At 48.6% G+C, this 19423-nt stretch overlaps 1 protein-coding gene and 1 pseudogene across 7 annotated transcripts in view; both read right to left on the bottom strand.

Annotated features, from left to right (window-relative positions):
- Kirrel3 (kirre like nephrin family adhesion molecule 3) overlaps positions 1-19423 on the bottom strand; it is a 615828-nt gene that overhangs the window by 41930 nt on the left and 554475 nt on the right. For all 7 annotated transcript variants that reach the window (XM_045145244.1, XM_045145243.1, XM_045145247.1 and 4 more), the window contains exon 5: positions 8514-8671. In XM_045145244.1, coding sequence (XP_045001179.1) covers positions 8514-8671 — 158 coding nt within the window. The remainder of the gene's footprint in view (positions 1-8513; positions 8672-19423) is intronic.
- LOC101601857 lies at positions 839-2345 on the bottom strand (annotated as a pseudogene).

The raw sequence follows: 19423 nt of genomic DNA, 5'->3' as shown, positions 1-19423 counted from the left end.
TGGGTAACACTCTTCCCTGTTCTGGCCCTGTGCATACTACCTGCTATGTGGTTTATCTTTCAGAAAACTAATGTGTTTGATCTATAGAACCAGCGTGTTTCAGTCTGTTTTTTTTCACTTATGTTTTTAAATTCATAACTCATCTGTAATTGACTAAAAATGATATTCTGCTCCCAGCAATGAACAAATCAATTTGTTAAAAAGTAAATGAAGGTTAGAACATGGCGGTACAGGAATGGTTCGGCTTCTATCACAAACACAAATTGCTGGATGGAGTCAGATAAATGCTGCTATACACTTAAGGTTGCATGAAAATACGAGGCCTAAAGTGTGATTTACACTACCAAGCCAGCAAGACCCACATGTGACACCAGACTAGACCAGGCCTTACAGGGCACAGGAGATAAGATCTCCCCAGTAACAATTATACCCTTTTACTTACAGAAAGATCTATACCTTATCATTTAGCAGACAATTTTAAAAAACATTTTACACAGAGATAAAAAAAAAAATAACCAACTAGGAGGAGGACTATGCTGCTGTTTAAAATGGCCATTTGTCAACAGCTGCAGAGTTCCTGGGCAGTGCTGGGTCTGAAAGTACAGCTTCCCCATTGAAGCAAGCAGGGAGATGCGTGGCATAAAATCTTTTGTTACCCATATCCTTAAAACAGGACAAGATAGGTGACCACACCAGCTAACCACTGAGGTCACAAGTAGCAGCAAAAGTGTGCCGGAACTCCACTGCCCAAGACCTTTGTTCCACTCCTCTGGAAAACGTTTTCTCAATAAGGCTCTAGTGTCTTCTCTCAACTGGACACAACGCTTCCAGCTGTTTACTACTCAGACATCTCTTCGGCCACTTTTGCTTCCTTCTTCTTCTTTTTCTCTTGGTGGTGTCACTGTCCCCATCACTGTCACTCTCACTCTCCACCACAGCTTTAGCCTTCTTGTCTTCCTCCTTATTCGTCTTTTCCTTCTTGATCAGCTGGGGAACTGCTGGATGTGTCTCACCACTCACGCTCACTCTTCCGCTCTGTGACTTTGGCTGCTTCAATGACAAGCCGAGGGGCTTCACAGCTCCAGCAGCTGCATCTTCCTTGCCAGTGTCGTTGTCATCAACGTGGTGCTGCTTCCGCGTGGCTCAGGCATTGTCTGTGGGTTTGCCATGCTTGTCCAGAAGGGCCCCCTTGATCATCAGCTTCTTCTGACTTGCCTTTGGACCTAAACCCCACTTGCGAGGACAAGTGTTTCTCTCCACAATCACTCTCTTGATCTTGGCTACTGTACTGTGGTCACAGGTGGAAATCACTGCTGTGGTCATTGATGCAATAGCCATGCAGATAGCTTCCCCCTTGATGGTAATGACAGCAATCTCCTGGTTGACTTCAATGCCATCCTCGTATGCATGATCTTGGCTCCATAGCTGATTGCATTTACTGCACTGTCTTTCATAACCAGCCATTTGTGAGACGTCAACAGCTTTTCCAAATGGTAAACAACACGCCACAAGTAGCTCTCATTCTAATGGTCATCATATAACTACTGAGCATAAGTACATTGGGCATTGTCACCATGTGGTCCTTTTCACTCAGGACTCCAGAACGAACCCTCCAAAGTTCCTGCATTTGACCACCAACTCCATTAACAAACCAAGGTGCACACACATGTCTGAATGTGAGTTCCAGCTTCACAGCTCACCCAAAAGATTCCTAATCTTCTTTCAGGATCATATTCAATCATTTTGCTCTTGTAGATAGTCCTCACTCAAAGTTGCCTTTTTACTGCAGCAATAAGTGGGAGTAGCTGGGACAGGGCACCCGTCAGAGTTTCTAGTGCCCTAGAAAGCTGAGTCCCCCTTCAATAGCATTGTGCAGCTGGACAATTCCCACGTACTCTTTGCCTGCACTCTGTGGTGATTTCAATGAGTGAGTAGCTAATTCTATGCATACAATCAAACATCCAGTCACTTTGGGATCCAGTGTGCGCTGTGTCTAGTCTTCTCCACCTGAAGTATTCGTCATGTCCAGGCTACCACCTCATGGGAAGAGGGGTTAGAAGGCTTTCAAGATTAATGAAACCTGTCCTGATATAGTCTCCAATCTCCCTCTTCAGAGGATTGAACCACAAGGAAGAGGTATGTAGTATGTTGTCCTTACATTTAACTTATCAAAATTCTTTAGTAAAAAAGGCCCCTGAGAAGTATCCTACTAAGCCACTTTGGATTCTGCTTTGATAAGAAAGTCTTCAGTATGTTGTATTTCTCATGGCTATATCTTCTAATGGCTTCTGGTCCTTTTTCTTTTTATGCTTCTTTGGCAAAATAATGACTTCTGCTTCTGCCATCTTGCACTGCACCATGTGCCGTCGGCTCAAGCCACCCTGTTATCCACAGACTCCTGCGGCCTGAAGTAGACAGGCCGCACCATCACTAGGCCCCACCCACCCCTATTACTTATTTTTTAATATTTTATTTATTTATGAGAGAAAGAGGCAGAGAAAGAGAATTTTTGAGATTTTCAGGATGACAAAGACCCTGCTCAGCACATAGCTTTCCTGCCCATTGTACTTCCTTTCTCGTTCTCTAAAAGCACTTTCTTGTACCTGAGCTTCCCAAGATGGTGATTTGAGGATGAATGCCCAGTCTATTTGTTTCAGGGTTGACCCTTGGATTCAATGTGATTTTGTTTCTACCAACTTTCCTGAGTATTGGTTTTTGAGTGCTGAGTAGAAAAACTCCGGTTGCAATACAGGTGGCTTGCTTTTCTCTTGGCTTTTGCATTCTCTCATTCTTCCTTGATCACTTTCCTTTCTTTTGTTTCATTCCTCTTTCATAAGTCTCCTCTGATTATCACTTTTCTCATATGCAAATGAGGCCTTGGGAATTGGTAGCCTTGAACTTGAAAGTTTCATTCATGTAGAACATTCTATCAACTGCTTTCTTGCCTCTCTCAGACCCATACCTGCTACCTTCCTCTCCTCCCTCTCTGTCCCTCACTGAACTTAGCTCTGGGGACTCGCCTCAGGCACTGAGACCCACACCTAGCTTCAGAAATCTTCACTCTCATACAAATCAGCTCTGGGAGTTGGAGGAGTAGATGGTTAGTCACTAGTTTTTGGAGCCACTAGTTCCAAGGCCCCCTTCCAGTATGTTACCAGTCTCTAGACCCCAGCCTCTCAGTTGCCCAGGCCACCCTATGTGACTGTGATAGCAGAGCCTGAAGGCCCCCAGTGACTTAGCTCATGTAGTTATGCAGATAAAGGCTAGGGGCTGGGCACATATGTAGTATATAGGCATCATGTACCTAGAAATCAGTGTGCTGAGGCATAGTTCTCCAAGAGTGGGTCTTTACCCATCACCTGTGTGCATATACCCATTTCTATTTGTGAATTTTCATAGTCCTCTGCCCACTACCTGCTTCTGCTACTGTTCCAATGAGTATATGAGTCTCTAGGCTCTGGCACAGCTTCCCGTTTGACTAGTCAACCCCACCACCTGCCCCTGAGGCCACTGAGTTGGCATTTAGCGCACTGGTTTTTCAGCAGTGGACTGGGATGTCAGGCTGTCGGGGTTCACTGCACTCTTAGGGCTGTAGTCCACTATGCAACAGATGCTCTGCTTTTTCTAAACTTCCATCCCTCCTCAAAGGACCTCCACGGGGCAGTGGAAAACCAGGCTAAGCCCCCAGAGATGGGTAGCCTGGAGGAAATACAGAGTGTGGGTGCCCCAACTCTGATGCTAAATATGGGCTGTTCATTGATATGCAAACAGCCTGGAGAGGCCCTGAGCAGGCTTGATTGCCTGGCAACAAGGCCTCCTCGCTTCTTCCTCCTGACTCACCTCCCCCACCTGCTGTGTCCTTTTTAAAAAATCATTCCTATGCTCCCTGTTTTATTGATGCTGGAGGGTCCAGCAAGCCTCTTGTCAACTGGACTGAACAGAGAAATTTGTAGATAACATATAGAGCTGGGAAGTTCATTTGCTTCAGACTCTGCGTCCAGTCTTGTGCCCTAGGACTAGAAGTGTGTCCTCCACAGAGAAGGCCAGCATGAGCAGCTGCCACATGACATGACCCAGAGCAGAGACTCTGGGCCCTCCAGTTGCATAGATGAGATGTAGGATAACAGGAAGACTGCGGAGGGCTGTGTGTCATGGAGAGTGAGGGCTTGTGGGGTATGAGCCTGCTTCCGAGCAGGGTCACTGGAGCATCTCTTAGCATGGGCCCAGCAGAAAATGGGGGTAGACACTTTGGCAGCCTTTTATGTACGGACAGCCTGAAGCTGAAGGAGACAGAGGAGTAAAGATGGGAGATTGTATTCCCTAAAGTCAAGTAATCATCTTGCCTGGCCCCCAGGAGGGCCAGGCTTCATCCTCTTCCCTGGAGGGTAGCAGGTGGGGTGGAGTGAGGGTTCCCCATGGAAGGTTTCCTTCTGGGCTAGGCTTATACTCTTCCTTCGTTTTTATTATGTGTTCCTTCCTCCCTGGGACTGTATGTTTACTGGCTTTTCAGATAAATGTCATGTGATGTCCATTCTTATCAAGCTCAAGGAAGCAGGAGAAACAAGAGAGGAAAGATCCCAGTTGTCCTCAGATGCCCTGGAATAGATGTGCATGAAGAAACACGGAGAGACTCAGCCACCCCCTTCGGAGCCTTGTCCCCCTGCAGAGCTTGCAGGCAGAATTGAGGTCCAAACCCAGCTGAGCAGCTCCAACCCACACTTGGGCCACCAGGAGAAGCCTCACCAGACTGTTCTGGGGAGGACACCAGAGGGAGCTTCTTAAAGATCCCTCCCTCCCACCCACAAAGAGCCTAATGTCCTGCAGGGATGAGGCTCATCCTCTGCCTGTTGTCCAACGAAATAGCCAAAACCAGGTTGAGCAATCTGGAGACTTAGAGACCAGGGCTAGACAGTATGTGTGTGTATGTGTGTGAAGGATGTATATATGTTTATATGTGTGTGGGTGCATGCATGTGCGGATATGTGTGTGTGCGCGCGCGCGTGTGTATGTGAGTGCATGTGGAGGCAATCTCCTTGATTGCTTTCTGCCTTACTTATTGAGTCAGGGTCTCTCCCTTGAACCCTGCCCACTGATCTGGCTAGTTTAATTAGCCAGGATCTCCTGTCTCTGACTCCTGAACACTGACAGTGCCAGTGGGCTTCCAGGCAAGGCATTTACATGGGTGCTGAGGCTCTGAACTCAGGTCTTCACACTTGTGCACCAAAGTGCCATATCATCTAAGCCATCTCTCTTGCCCTTATTTATTCATTTATTTATTTTTGTTTTTCGAGGTAGGGTCTCACTCTAGCTCAGGCTGACCTGGAATTCACTATGAAGTCTCAGAGTGGCCTCGAACTCATGGTGATCCTCCTACCTCTGTCTCCTGAGTGCTGGGATTAAAGGCGTGCACCACCATGCCCGGCTTCCTTATTATTATTATTATTTTTTTTAGTAAGAAATTCCCCATAAATATATTATGGTTTGAACATGGAATGTTCCCACAGAGTCCTATGTTTGGTACTTAGCAGACCAAATACTTAGTATTTGGGGAGGTTCTGGAAAACCTAGGTAAGCCCTAGTTGGAGGAAAGAAGTAGGTCATGAGGTGCATGACTTTGAAGGCTCTACCAGGTCTCTGCTCTCCTCCCGCATAGCTCTGCTTCCTGTCTGACACGAGGCGGAGAACCTCTTCTACACGTTCCTTCCACCATGATGTTTTGCCAAGAGTATAAGATCAGAGAAGCTTGGGCTGAACTCTCTGAAACTGAGCAAAATCAATCTTTTCTCCCTTAAGTTGCTTTCTGGGGTATTTGGTTACACTGCCATAAAAGTAACTACTATACTTTATGACCTATGGAGTTGGGGAGCTGGGGTTGGGGGGTGCAGGGCTCTGGCTGAGGAAGGAGGCCAGTGATATTAGCCAACATTCATAGAGCCATTACTCCATGCCAGCATCCTTACAAGGTACTTTTGGTGTATAATCTTTTTTTAAAAAAATTTTTTTTTTTTTTGAGGTAGAATCTTGCTCTAGTCCAGGGTGATCTGGAATGCACTATGTTGTCTCAGGGTGGCCTCAAACTCATGGCAATCCTCCTACCTCTACCTCCTTAGTGCTGGGATTAGAGATGTGTGCCACATACCCAGCTCATATGTATAATTTCTTTTAAGCTGCACAGTAACTCTAATAGGTGCCTACAATTATTACCACGACTATTTTGTAGCTAGAGAAACTGAGGCAGAAGATTAAGCATCACAATGTGATGGGCCTGCCTGTTCTACTTGAACACTGCAACAGCCATTCAGAAAATGCAGGTGGTCAGGTTGGCCTCAGGCCTGCGGAGATCCAGTGAAAGATAGGCAATAGTCCTAATAGCTATGCTTATTGTGGGTTCAGTCTGCCAGGTATGCTTGTCCTTAGAGTTCCCAAACATCCCTGGTCCTGTGTGTCTTAGTTGCTCCCAGTGTATAGTTCAGGACACTGAGGGATAATTAAGTGTGGGTCACAGTGGAGCTGGAACCAAATTTAGGCCACCCAGCCTCAGTACTCAAGGGCTTAACTACCCACCATGTGACACATACTAGGCCACACAGTTTCCAGGGCTATCAGGGCTGCCTCCAGTGGACCTTGTCTACCATTGTATGTGTATTTGCATCTCTCAACCTCTCTCTGATGCCCAGCTGCTCTGTCTTTGGAAGTCAGAAATACTCTTTGGCCTATGACAGTCATATTGCAGCCCTGGGACAGGCCTGGCCTGAGCCCCTAGGAGGAAGTCTCTCACAGTCCCTAAGCCTCTGCCATATGGTTTGTGAGAGACTGTCTGCTCTTACTTTGCTCCAAGCCATAGATTTGGAGTTTATCACAGATAGAGCACTCCATCAATTATATAGACAGGGAAAATGAGCCCAGGGAGTGGTTGCCCAGAGCAGGTCCTGGAACCCTGGCCCTCGCTCTTGCTGGCTACCATTTCCTGTGTGAGGAAGTGGGGTGAGAGAAGACAGTCTGGAGTGTAGCCCCCTTTCCATGAGACAGAGCCAGGCTCTAGGGATCTTCACTGTGTGGACCAGGATGACCTTCTGGGTCAGAGTAGTCCTGGAGCAGATCTCACAGGGTGATCTTCTCACCAGATAGGGCCTATCCTCTTTAGGCCATAAACACTGGGTACCTTCCCTGTAGGAACACCCTCCCCTTTTTTCCAGCTGCATCCAGATAAGCTGTTCCTTAGACCCACATTTGTCTTTCCTGACATTCACAGGATGGCTCCAGCCCAGGATGTAAGTGGAAGACTTATCCCCTAAGAGGCGGAGTCCCTTGGATGGACCTGGGCCCAAGAGGAGGCATATGTTCCGGAATCTGGCCCCAGGCTCTGGGTAGCAGCCAAGCTTTGATCCACAGTCTTTGGCAGTGCTGTTCATGTTGGCCAGGAAGGACACCCCTTCAGTAGAAGGACAGCCTTTCTTCCCAGACTGCTAATGGCAAAGGCCTTTCTTCTCTTTCCAGGGTCTATGGGGAATAGCCAGTTGGTGTTCAGGACTGGAAGCAGGCATGTGCCTCCCTACTTTCTGAGGCTAAGGGCTTTGTCAGTTCAGGGAAACTCTATCCCATTATAGCTGTGTGAACTAGAGCCAAGCAGCCATGTGGGCAGGTGTGGCAGGGCACAGGACTTGGATATGGGCTCCCTCTGGTGATGTGCTGGCACCTGGGATGAGGCAGAAGTAAACAGCCCTAGAAACCAGCCAAATTTAGTCAATGAACACACCATGTGCCCGGTGAGCCTGGACGTCAGATAAACAACATGCAAACTATTAGTGTGAGCAGTCCAGACAATACTTGGGAGACACCTACACTAAAAATTTACTTATCGATCTTAAATAAAGTTTAACCAGGCATCCAAAGGCTATCATAACAATATACCACAAATTGAGAAGTTAAAAAACACAGAAATTTATTTTTCCCAGCTCCGGAGGCTGGGATGTCCAAGTCCAAGGCCGATTCAGTGCAGGGTGAGGTCCAGACCTTTGCTTCGTAAGTGGCCATGCTCTTAATATGTCAGTCTATGGTGGAAAGAACAAGATTTCCCTTGGGTCCCCTTTACAAGGGAACATCTAATCCCAATCACAAGGGCGGGACTCTAATGACATAATCACTCCCAAAGTCTCTACCTCCAGATACCATCCTCTTGGGGCTTAGGGTTTTGATTCATGTGGTGTTTTGGGACATAATTACTTAGAGAACTTTGTATTTTCTCAGGCAACCAGAGACTCTGGCCACCCCTCTTACAACCATATCCCGGCCTAAGGTTTTTACGTTGTCTAGCACTTATCTTGAGGGTGGGTAAGTGGAAGAAACATGATGTGAAAACTAAAGTGACACACAGAGAATAAAGGACACAGGGAGATAGAAATAGCAATAGAAGCCTACTCATGTGGAGAGAAGCAGAGCTGCCCCCCCTCACTCCCCTCCCCCACTGTACCCTCTCCCACCCCACCCCCACCTCTACCTCTGGCTGAGCTCACCTTGGAGTAGGTGGCCCCATTGATGACTTCTCCCTTACGCAGCCAGATGATAGAGGCTGCTGGCTTGGCATTGTCCGCATGGCAGGTGAGGTTGAGGGGGTCCCCTGCCCGCAGGCTGATCACAGGCCCCCCCAGGATGATGGGGTCGTCAGGCGGCACTGTGGGGAAAGGAGCAGAGAGGTCAGGTTGGGGCAGGCCCTTGCTTGAGATGGCAGAGTGTGATGAGCATCAGCTACCTGGTTCTAATAGATCTGGTGCTCTTTATCGTGGCGATGGTGATGATGGCAGGATGTGTGCTTCTGCACCTTGCCTATGCTAGGGATGCGTGCGCAGGGACAGGCAGGTAGCCCTAGCTTCATTTCTGTGACCAGCAAGCTGGGATCTGTGCTGGAGACACTGTCTTGTAACTTTTTCTTCTTAATTTTTTTTAAAAGATGATCTTTGCCATACCTGTTTGTCTGGTTCAATTGTCACAACAATTTTGCAGGATGAGTACTATTTTTATTCCAATTATAAAGAACTGGAATCTGAGGTATAGCAAGATTAAGACTTGTTCAAGGTTGTATGGGAATGTGTGACAGAGCCAAGGCTGGAAATTGGGACCTGATTCTTCTTTTTTTTTTTTTTTCTCAAGGCAGGGTCTCACTCTGACTCCAGCTGACCTGAAATTCACTATGTAGTCTCAGGGTGGCCTTGAACTCACGGCAGTCTTCCTACCTCTGCCTCTCCAGTGCTGGGATTAAAGGTGTGCACCACCACGCTGGCCCCTTCCTTCACAGGGAATAGGTCCTATGGGGCATAGACAGCGCTTCAGAGCTGTGCATCCTGTGGCATTTCCTGAGCATGGAACTCCTACTGAGCTTTGCCCCTGCTCAGAATAAACCTCCTGTGACCAGTGGCCCCCACCAAAGGACACAGGGTGCCAGGAGGTCAACTAGAGTGTTCTCCTTCCCTGTTGGATGAGGCCCATGCACTATCCAGCATAAAGCCCTGTGCCTGGCAACATCTCCAAAGACCTTTGCTAGCTCCAACAGGTCATTTTCATCCTCACTAAAGACCACCGCTATCGGGCGGGCAGTTTTGATAGAGGGTGGGAGTCATTGAGTGAAGAGGCTCAGAGAAGTCAAAGCTTGGCTAAAGGTACATGGTCTCTTATGAGGCTTGTGACCATGGACACCTTGAGGGTTCCAGGCCTTTGCTGCTCCTTGGGCAAGTCATGGAGGGGTCAGGGCTCCCTGGAGACTATCTGAGGAAACTGTCCTCTGAGCAACCCCTGTTTTTGTTGGCCTTGGAGGCTTGAAGGAGCTCAGAGCCTGTCCTGACATACTAGAGGAGTGGGCTGCACATGAGTTCAGGAATGAGGGAGAGGTGTGTGGCTGGGGCTTGGGAACCTAGTGCAAAGGTCTTCACAGGGGTTATTTGAAGCAGCTCATCAGTCCATCTAGGCTCTGTGCTTGTGGCTTGCAGTACCATATAGTGGTTCCACCTTCCAGCCACAGCCCAGAACCTGCTGGCTTTTCTCCTCTTTCAACCCTTCTCCCAGTCCATCTGGCTTCTCTCATAGCAGGCAGAGTTGGGAGGGTTCCGTGGGCAGCTAGGTCAACACCAAAGCAGCATGTCTCCGCCTACTGGGAAGAGGCCTAGCCCAGCTCTAATAGCTCAGCTCCGCCATTTCCTGAGGAAACCCAACCCTACAGGGCTCTGAAGATGATGTGAGCACTGATGCATTGGCCAACTTTGGACACCCCCGAGGTCCTGGCCCAGGGAGGAAGTCAGCCTCATTCAACCCTGCCAGGCCGGGAGCTCTTAAATCAGGCCTCCCCAGGAGGCTCTGAAGCTGTCAGGTCGGAGGAGACAGGCAGTGTGGGCTGGACAACCATGATAAGTGCATGTGCCCACTGCACCCTCTCATTAGGCTTCGTTGTTGTAGGAGTGGCCGAGAGCAAAGGGAGGCTAATTAGGGCTTTCCATGAATGGAGGTGTGGCTAGTGGCTGATGTGAGGATTTCAGCTTCCTGCAGTGTGGGTGGGCTGGACCCCCAGCAGCATGAGCTGGGGCTAGGAGAGAGGTAGCACCAGCCCCCTGGGGAAGGTTGGGTGGTACTGCCCAGCTCTCCATGGAGGCAGCCTCCTCCAAGAGGAACTTGCGATCTTAAGCTGGCTGGGCGCCAGGATGAATGGGAAGACCTGCCTTAGAAGCAGAAGGAAGCCCCATTCCTTTGCTCCCTATTGACGAACCAAGAAGTGTGGGATCACAGAAGGTGCTCTGGGTTGGAAGACCACAAGAAGACAGGCCTTCCATTCTCTGTACCTCTGAGCACTGAAATCAGTTGGGCTAAAAAGCTGGTCTGGGGAGGATTCACCAATCTTGCTGTCTGCATGCCCCCAGATCCTGGAGCTGGATCCTGGGCGCTGGGCACCAAGGCATTTGCTTGTTTTTTGTTTTTGTTGTTTTGAGGCAGGGCTGCACTGTAGCCCGGGAGGACTGGGAACTCAATTCTGTAGCCCAGGCTGGCATTGAACTCATGGCAATCCTGCTACCTCAGCCTACCTAGTGAGCGCTGGGTGAAAGGTGTGAAACACCATGCCTGTCTTACCAGGATCTTTAAAGCCCTCTCAGAACATATGAGAGTGACCATATTTGAGAAGCTACCTTCTATGGGCTTTTTACTCAGGTGCATAGAACTGTTAGTACTCTGATTGAGGTGTGTGCACGTATGTGTGTGTGTGTTCTTCCTGGAAACCCCATACAGAAGCCCACCTCCTTCCTTCATGCTTCTCCAGTGTTGTGCTTGGGGAGAGATTGCATTAGTGGCACTAGGGATGAGACTGTGTGGAGAGGGACTGTGTTGTGGGAGTTCTCAGTCACGCACACACATCCACACACACAAACATCCACCCTCAGAATGGGTCCTGATTACATCTTCCCAAATAAGCGGTTATCATGCTGGTTATTCATGTAGCCATGCATTATTGATTGGCCTTCGCCTCGCTGCACACCAGATGGGGGTGGGAGGGGTGGGGGAGGGAGGAGCGGGTGGGGTGGGGTGGGTGAGGAGGGAGGATGTTTGGGGGCCAGTGGCTGAATAGAAATCAGCACTCGCTCTAGGCAGCTGTAGCTCAGATGGGAGGTTGGGGTGGAGGACTCATTACTTCTCCATTCAGATGAGGGCCCATTGCTGGGGCTGTGGGGAGGGGAGGATATCTTGGAGCAGCCTGGACCTGGAGATGCATTATTCATACAGCCCCTCACAGGATTGGTTATTATCTTGAACCACTATAGAGTTTGGTCTCCTAATTTTTAATCACAAGGAAGGTGAAAGCGTTAGCCTTTTTGTGATTAATCTGGAGATAAAAATAGTTGAATGTTTTGGTGTTGTGCCTGTTGTCAGTCAGGGGGAAAAATGCATTAACTGTTGGGGGACTGAGGCCTGGGGAAGACCTGAGCAGACCTCAGGCACAGTGTGTGGCTACAGTTGGAGGATGGTGCAGGGGAGGCCCTGAGCCCACCTCAGACAGGCTGTCTAGTGCTGAGCTGGTCCCTTGGGAAGGGCTTAGGAAGGGAAACAAACCCTGCCAATGCAGGTGCCCCATTGCAGGGACAGTAGCTCTGTAGTTTCCTGTCATCTAGGGTTTGGGCAGCAGGATGTGAGGGTGATCTGGCTGTGACATCTGTCACCCCACTGATTGCCAGGGTTGATTCGGCTGATCTGGCTAGTTAGGCCAGTGTCCCCTTCCTCCCTCACCACTCCATGTGCATCCCTCTTGAAGCTGCATGCTTGGCCAAAGAGGATGACCTTCCGCCAATGGAAGAGGACTGGTCTTCAGTCAAGGGTATACGCGTAGCTGCGCTCCCCTGCTGGAACCTCCAAACGAGCTCTCAAGGTCTGGGGTTTGGGCAGCATCTGGAGTCATTCTCCCTGCCACCCCTGACACCTGCCTGGCAGCAGTGTGGAGCCATCTGTCCCTTGCCCTGTGTATTGAGGAGCACCCAAGGACTTTCTCTGAGCTCTCTTGCCAAATGCAAGTGCAGCTCTTTGGCAGAGGAGGGTGGGGAGACACCACAGAGTTCTACCCTGAGAGAAGGAAACTGAGGCCAGAGAGTAATGGATTGGCCCAGAGTTACCAGCGAGGGAGAAAAGAATGGAAATAGTCCCTGCAGGCACATTCACGGAGGTAAAGTTTGTCTGTGTATTCACTAAGGTTCTATCCCCTTCTACACGGCAGAATAAGCTGTCGCAAAGTACCACTGAGCCCTTTGGCTCTCTCTGAGATAGCCTTGGACTTGGGGCTGGATCCTGTGGCCAGGGATCCTTCCTTTGCTGGATAGAGGGTTAGGCAGGGCTGGAATTGGAGGATTTTTGGCCTGTTCTGAAACTTCTATCCACTCAGTGTCTCAATGCCCAGTGATTTCTACATCGTTAAGCTCACTTGGCCTGTTGATCTTGGTTTGCTAGCTTGGTGGCCTCAACTCCCCTGAGCAGCCTGCAAAAGCTCCCTTGGGGCAGTACTGGGGGAATTTTCTCCAGAGTCCACTGGTCACCCACATGGAACCCTGGCTGGGTTTCCAGAATTTAATTAGATCCTCCATCAACCCAGATGGTTGGCTCTTTGGATGCCCATCTGGGCACAACTGCTTCATGAGTCAGCAGTGCCCACCCAAAGGTTCTGTGTGGCAGCTGGAGGGGTAGGAGGTCAGCTGGGCCATTTCCCTCCCCCAGCCAGTGTGGGAGAGCTCACTGACAGCAGGGTTTCGGTGCCAGGCCTAGTCTACATCTGCCTCCTCCACAAAGCCTGCCATGGAGAGACCTACTCAAAACTCAGATTGGTGCTACAGAGATTGCTTAGAGGTTAAGATGCTTGCCTGTGCAGCCTAAGGACCCAGGTTCAATTCCCCAGTACCCACGTAAGATAGATGCACAAAGTGGCGCATATGTCTGGAGTTTGTTTGCAGTGGCTAGAGGCCCTGGTGTGCCCATTCTCTCTATCTGCCTCTTTTCCTTTCTCTCTAAAATATATAAATAAATAAACAAAACTTGAATTGGTTATGTTTCTGCTCTACCTGAAGCCCTCCAGGGCTCTCCACTGTAACTTGAACTCCCACTGCCCCTGCCCCACTCCGCCTTCTGCCGCCTTCCCCAGGCCCTGGTCCCATCAGCCTCTTGATATGCCCGAAGATATAGGGCAGCCCCAGCATTGCCTCCTCAGAGAGGCCTTCCTGACCACTCTACATAATGTCCACCACAACTGTCCATTACATCATCCACTTCATCTTCTCCATTGTTGGTTTCAGTTGTATGTCTCTTCTTATTAGGTAGAACAGCAGGTATGTCATGGCCATTGCACTGGATCAGTACCTGGCACACTGAAAACCCCCAATAAATATTTGTTGAAGAAATAATGGACGATCTCTGGGGAGGGACACAGGTATTGGCTTCTGAAGTCTATGTTTTTTATACTGTATATGTTAGGGAGGGGTGTAAGGTGCACTTGTCGGTGGGATGAGTGGGTGCTAGGGGAGTGGTGTGCAAAGAGGAAGCACCTCTTCAATCTGAGCAGCTGAGTGTGGTTTTGAGACCCTTCCTAGAGTGGGATCCCTAGGCTGAGGCGGCATGGTGCTAGGGGAGTAGGGGTGATCCTCACCTGTTTTCTTGAGACATGAGACCTCTTAGCAAAGGAAGGTCCCCGGTCTGCTTTGCATGGCTTGCAGGAAGGCTGCCACCTAAGCTCAGGGACAGGTCAGACCTTGCTGAGTGAAAAAAGGAGGTTTTGGTGTTGAGAAGAGTTAGGGAAGGGCATCTGGTGCTTAGGATTCATGGAAATATCTTCCACATCTTCTTTTTAAAATTTTCTTTCTTTCCTTTTTTATTTGAGAGAGAGAGAGAGAGAGAGAGAGAGAGAGAGAGAGAGAGCAAGAGCAAGAATGGGCATGTCAGGGCATCCAGCCACTGCAAATGAGCTCCAGATGCATGTGCCACCATGTGCATCTGGCTTCCTAGGTTCTTGAGAATTGAACCTGGGTCCTTAGGGTTTGCAGACAAGTGTCTTAACTGCTAAGCCATCTCTCTAGCCCCATCTAAATTTTTTTTTAAATTTTTTATTTATTTATTTGAAAGCGACAGACACAGAGAGAAAGACAGGTAGAGGGAGAGAGAGAGAATGGGCGCGCCGGGGCTTCCAGCCTCTGCAAACGAACTCCAGACACATGCGCCCCCTTGTGCATCTGGCTAACGTGGGACCTGGGGAACCGAGCCTCGAACCAGGGTTCTTAGGCTTCACAGGCAAGCGCTTAACTGCTATGCCATCTCTCCAGCCCCCCATCTAAATTTTTATCCCAGAGTCTGAGCTTCAGCTCCAAACAGTCAGTGTTCCTTTCTGCCCTCCCTCCATCCTTCCAGCCTTTCTCCTTCCATTTCTTCCACTAGCTCACTCCATGTCTCAAACTGCAGATACAGTGAACAATGGCAGACACAGTTGCCCTCTCAGAGCTGACAGGGAGACCTAGTTACTCAAGGCTGGTGCCTGGGTGCAGCATCAGCACCACTCATGGACTTGGAACACTTTGCACATTCAAGTGTGAGAATCACTGACTTAGGGGGTTACTAGAGAAACTGTAGATGGGTGAGTGTGAGGAAAATGAGGCTTACTAGACAAGAGGAACAGAGAGGGCCCCTTAATAACCCTGTTGGCGTGTTCCTTCTTGGCTTAGGCTGGAGAAGGGGTTCAACGTGTCACAGTATAGTGGCTTTGAAGGCAAAAGACCTTGTTTCAGAGCAAGTGCTTTATAATTGCCACTTTCTTACCCTGCAATGTAAGGATTCTCTGTCCTTTCTTCTCCTGCGGTTCTCTTACCCAATCTTTGAGGCAAGCTTAGGATTTCCCTCTTTAAGCAACCTTTCCAGAATTTTTCAGTAGAACTGAGTGTTTTGTGCATCTGTTCCATAGCATCTTAGGTACCCTCCCATCTCAATATCCAGTACGTCCTATGGAAAGATCTGTGTCTGCTGCTGGCTTCATAGATGACCCACCCCCACCCTGGATCTCCTGTATCTCCCAGACAGGGCACAGCGTGGCACCTGTGTCTGCTGAGCTTAACTTGGCATGAGTCCATCATTTTATGAGCTCTATTATTGCAGACAAGTTATATAACCTGATAACTTTATCCGTCTTATCTGTGAAGTGGGATAATAAAAATGCTTATCTTGCAGGGTTATTAAGAGGATTACGTTTGTGAAAAACAACGTGGTAAGAACATTGTAAACCACTACACACATTTTGGTTATTATGCTCAGTTTTTTTCAGAGGGTAGTGTTTCTTTGTCTGGTTATGTGACAGGCACTGTGCCATCAGCTTCGTGTTTCATTCTCAATTTCCTTTGAAGTAGGACTGTTAAGATCTCTCCTTTACAGGTGAGGCAACTGAGGCTCAAGAGGGTGAACTACCTGGCTAAAAGCACTTACCGGGAGGTCAGGGAATCAGAAGTCAGACTGAGGCTTGTTGATACTCTAATACATTGGTCTAGGGTCAGAGCGCTCAGTCTGCCCCTGCAGCTCAGTGGCCCTGCCCGTCATGCCTTCTGCCCTCATCCTGACCCTGTCATTCTCCCGTCTGTACCTGCCGACCTTTAGACTCCCAGCTTTCCCCCAGTGAAGCTCTGAGAGCGTCAGGAAGCGTGGGCAAGGCCTTGCAGTGTGCACTTCAACGACATCTGCTAAGGGGACAGATGCCATTTCAGCAGGTTAGATTCTCTGCTTACTCACTTTTGTGGTTTCCTCACACAGTTGTGCCACCTAATGGCCAACATGCAGAATTGCAGGATGTGAGGCCAGAGGAAGAAGACCTGGTTTCTTTTTCCTTTCCCTTCCCCCTTCCCTTTTCTCTTCCCTTCTTTCTCTCTCTTTTCTTTCTTTTTAAATTTTACTTAGTTTATTTCACAAATACCTTGACCTCTCTATATCTCTTTCCTTCAGGCAGAAATCTTTCCATTTTTATCCAACCTCTATCCTTTCCCCTTTGAAACAATTCTCTGCGTCTCAGTGTTTTAGGGTGTGGGTCTTACTCAATATAAATATCAACATTATCATCTCAGAATGGCTCCGCCACCGCGAGGAGAGAACAAAGAGGACAATATTTTACTCCGCCCGCATGCTTCTTTCCCGAGCTTCCCTGCTAGGCCACTCCACATCTCGGAGACTGAGTGTTTTGTGCAGCATCTTAGATATTCCCCACATTACATGTAGTTCTCTCCTGAAAACAACAAATATCTCTGACTTTATAAACATTTCCCAAACCTGTCCCAAAGTCTCAGAAATAGATGTCATGATATAATTCATACATACATAGCATTAGAGATTTGCTAGTCAAGGGAAGCTATGGGGAGAGCCAGGCATGGTAACGCACGCCCTTAATCCCAGCACTCAGGAAGCTGAGGCAGGAGGATCACCATGAGTTCAAGTCCAGTCTGAACTACATAGTGAGTTGCAGGTCATCCTGGGCTAGAGTGAGTAGAATATAACCCTGCCTCAAAATATATATATATATATATGGGGAAAATGTCTTGACTCAGAGAGCAAACACCTTCAAAATAAGGAAACTAGGGGGTATAAAACCATAATTCACAGTTGCTTGCTCTTTCAACTATGCCAGGACTTCTCTGAAAATTAAACTGCAGTATGAATTTGTAACCTGAAGAGCTCTCTGACCACCCAAGCCCCACATTTCCATGAGGGCTCCTTTCTTTTCTGGGGCAAAATATAGATTCCTGCTGGAGGACCTGGTTTCTACAGTGGGTTCTAGTGCTACCTGAATGCTCACGGGAACAAGCTCTATTGAGCACCTACTATGTGCCAAGCCTTGTTCTAAGTACTGAGGATAAGAGAGTTTACATTCTAGTAGAAGAGTCAAACAAACACATAAATAAACACATACCATAATGTTGGTAAAGTACCAAGGAGAAGAAAATACATTAGCCTAGCATGGGGGTGTGCCTCTGGGAGGCCGACAGGAAGATTGCTGAGAGTTTGAGGTCAGCCTGGTCTGTACTGTGAGTTCGCTCTTGCCAGGCGCCGTGTCTTGCCCGTTATACCACACTGGCAAAAGTGTAGTGAGCTGCTGTCTTTGGGCAGATAAAACCCAAGCAAACATCTCAGCTCAGACCTCTCTTGCGCCCTAGTGCCATGAGCTAGTTGTGCCCAGCCTTCACTCCACACCTCACCCTCTCCTGCTAGACCTGCCCCTCCCCCACTGAATTACTAAGACAACAATCTGAATTCACCTTTCCATAGTCCACCCTTGATTCTTTGTAACTTCTTTCTAGTTTGCCTCTTCCCATTCTCACTCAGCTCCTGCTTGGATTATGATGCCTTGTCCCCCAGCACCGCCCACCAGCCCCTGTCCTCTGTGCTGCTCTAGAGCGATCTTGACCAGAGTCTCATTGTCACTCATCTGTCCACTCAGTCCACCCACCATGTACTGAGTATTCCTTTGTATTGGCATTTGCCAGCCTCTTTGGCTTTGTTTTTCATTCCTCCTTCCCCTCCTCTTTCTCCTTCCCCGTCCTTCTCCTACTTCTTCTAGTGCTGGGATGGGGTACTGGACCCAGGACCTGGGCATGATAGGCAAGTACTTTGCCACTGAGCTACCCCAAGCCATTTATCACTTTTTACATCAAGTTCTTCTTGTTGCTTAGGTCCACTCGCAGTTGCTGGAATAAGTCAGACTTCCCAGTTGCCTCTTCCTTTGGCTTGGCTAACCTGAAAGTCAGGCTGCTTGTGTTCAAATCTTGAGTCCCACATTTAATATCTTATGGCCACAGACAAGTTGATTAACCTCTCTGTGCCTCAATTTCCTCATTAATACAATACAGAATTATGGGCCAGATGTGGTAGCACATACCTTTAATCCCAGCACTCTGGAGGCTGAGGTAGGGGGATTGCTGTGAGTTCAAGGCCAGCCTGGGCTACAGCATAAGTTTCAGGTTGGCTTTTAGTAGGGGTGTCAGTCAAGATCTTTTCAATGGGAGAGAAAGATAATATGACATCTTCAGTTGGCACAGCCAATTGACATTCTCAGTGTTGTCTGCCTACCCTAAGCTCTGGGCTCCTGTATAGCTTCAGTACTGTGCACTCAGCTTCCACCCTCTCTTTACTCTGTCCTACCTTCCCAACGGCCAGCTGTTTTTCTGGAAGCTCGGCCTCCACTACTCACATACTCCGTGGCTCTCACTGGTCTGGTGTAAAAGCCAGTCCTGGTCACGGAGGATATTCAAGGATCCCTGTGGCAAGACTTCATCTTGCTAGCTCTTTCTGCCAAGTATTATCTGAGCCAGAGAGCTCACTTTTCACAGGGATCGCCTGTTCTGTGCCTCCTCCTGAGCTGGGAGCATCCTCACCGTGAGCCTTCACTGGTTGGGATCCTGTCCTCTTCTCAGTCAGCTCAGTCTACTCTTACCATAAGCCAGCTCTTAAGACTCGGATTCGTGTTACTACCTCTGTGCATCTCAGCCCGTGACTACTCACCAACTCCAGTTTTTGCGAAGCTATGAGACAACTCCACAGGCACCGGTGGCACTTGATACTGTCTTCTCAGTGGATGCATGTAGCACAGGGTGCTCCCAATATCTTCTGGTTCACTGGTCTGTGAGCTACTTGAGGAGCCTTGGCCATATTCTTCCCTGTATCCCAGTACTTAGTAGCATGGTCCAGAATGAGTGCTTAATAGGTGCTTGTTGCCTGGTGCCTTGTTGATCCACAAGACATTAGACATACCCTACTCCCTGGGTCCTTCACTTGTGCCTCTTACACATGTTACCACATCTCTGTGGCATTGATGTTTGGATTTGTTTGAAGTTTCTACTGTTCCAGAGTAGAAGTTTTGTCTCCTCTTTGCATCCCACTCACTACCTAGTACGTT

This window comes from Jaculus jaculus, chromosome 3, assembly GCF_020740685.1.
Source record: "Jaculus jaculus isolate mJacJac1 chromosome 3, mJacJac1.mat.Y.cur, whole genome shotgun sequence".
Lineage (NCBI taxonomy): Eukaryota > Metazoa > Chordata > Mammalia > Rodentia > Dipodidae > Jaculus > Jaculus jaculus.
Note: the sequence above shows the minus strand (reverse complement) of the source record. Positions and strands in the feature narration are given on the sequence as shown.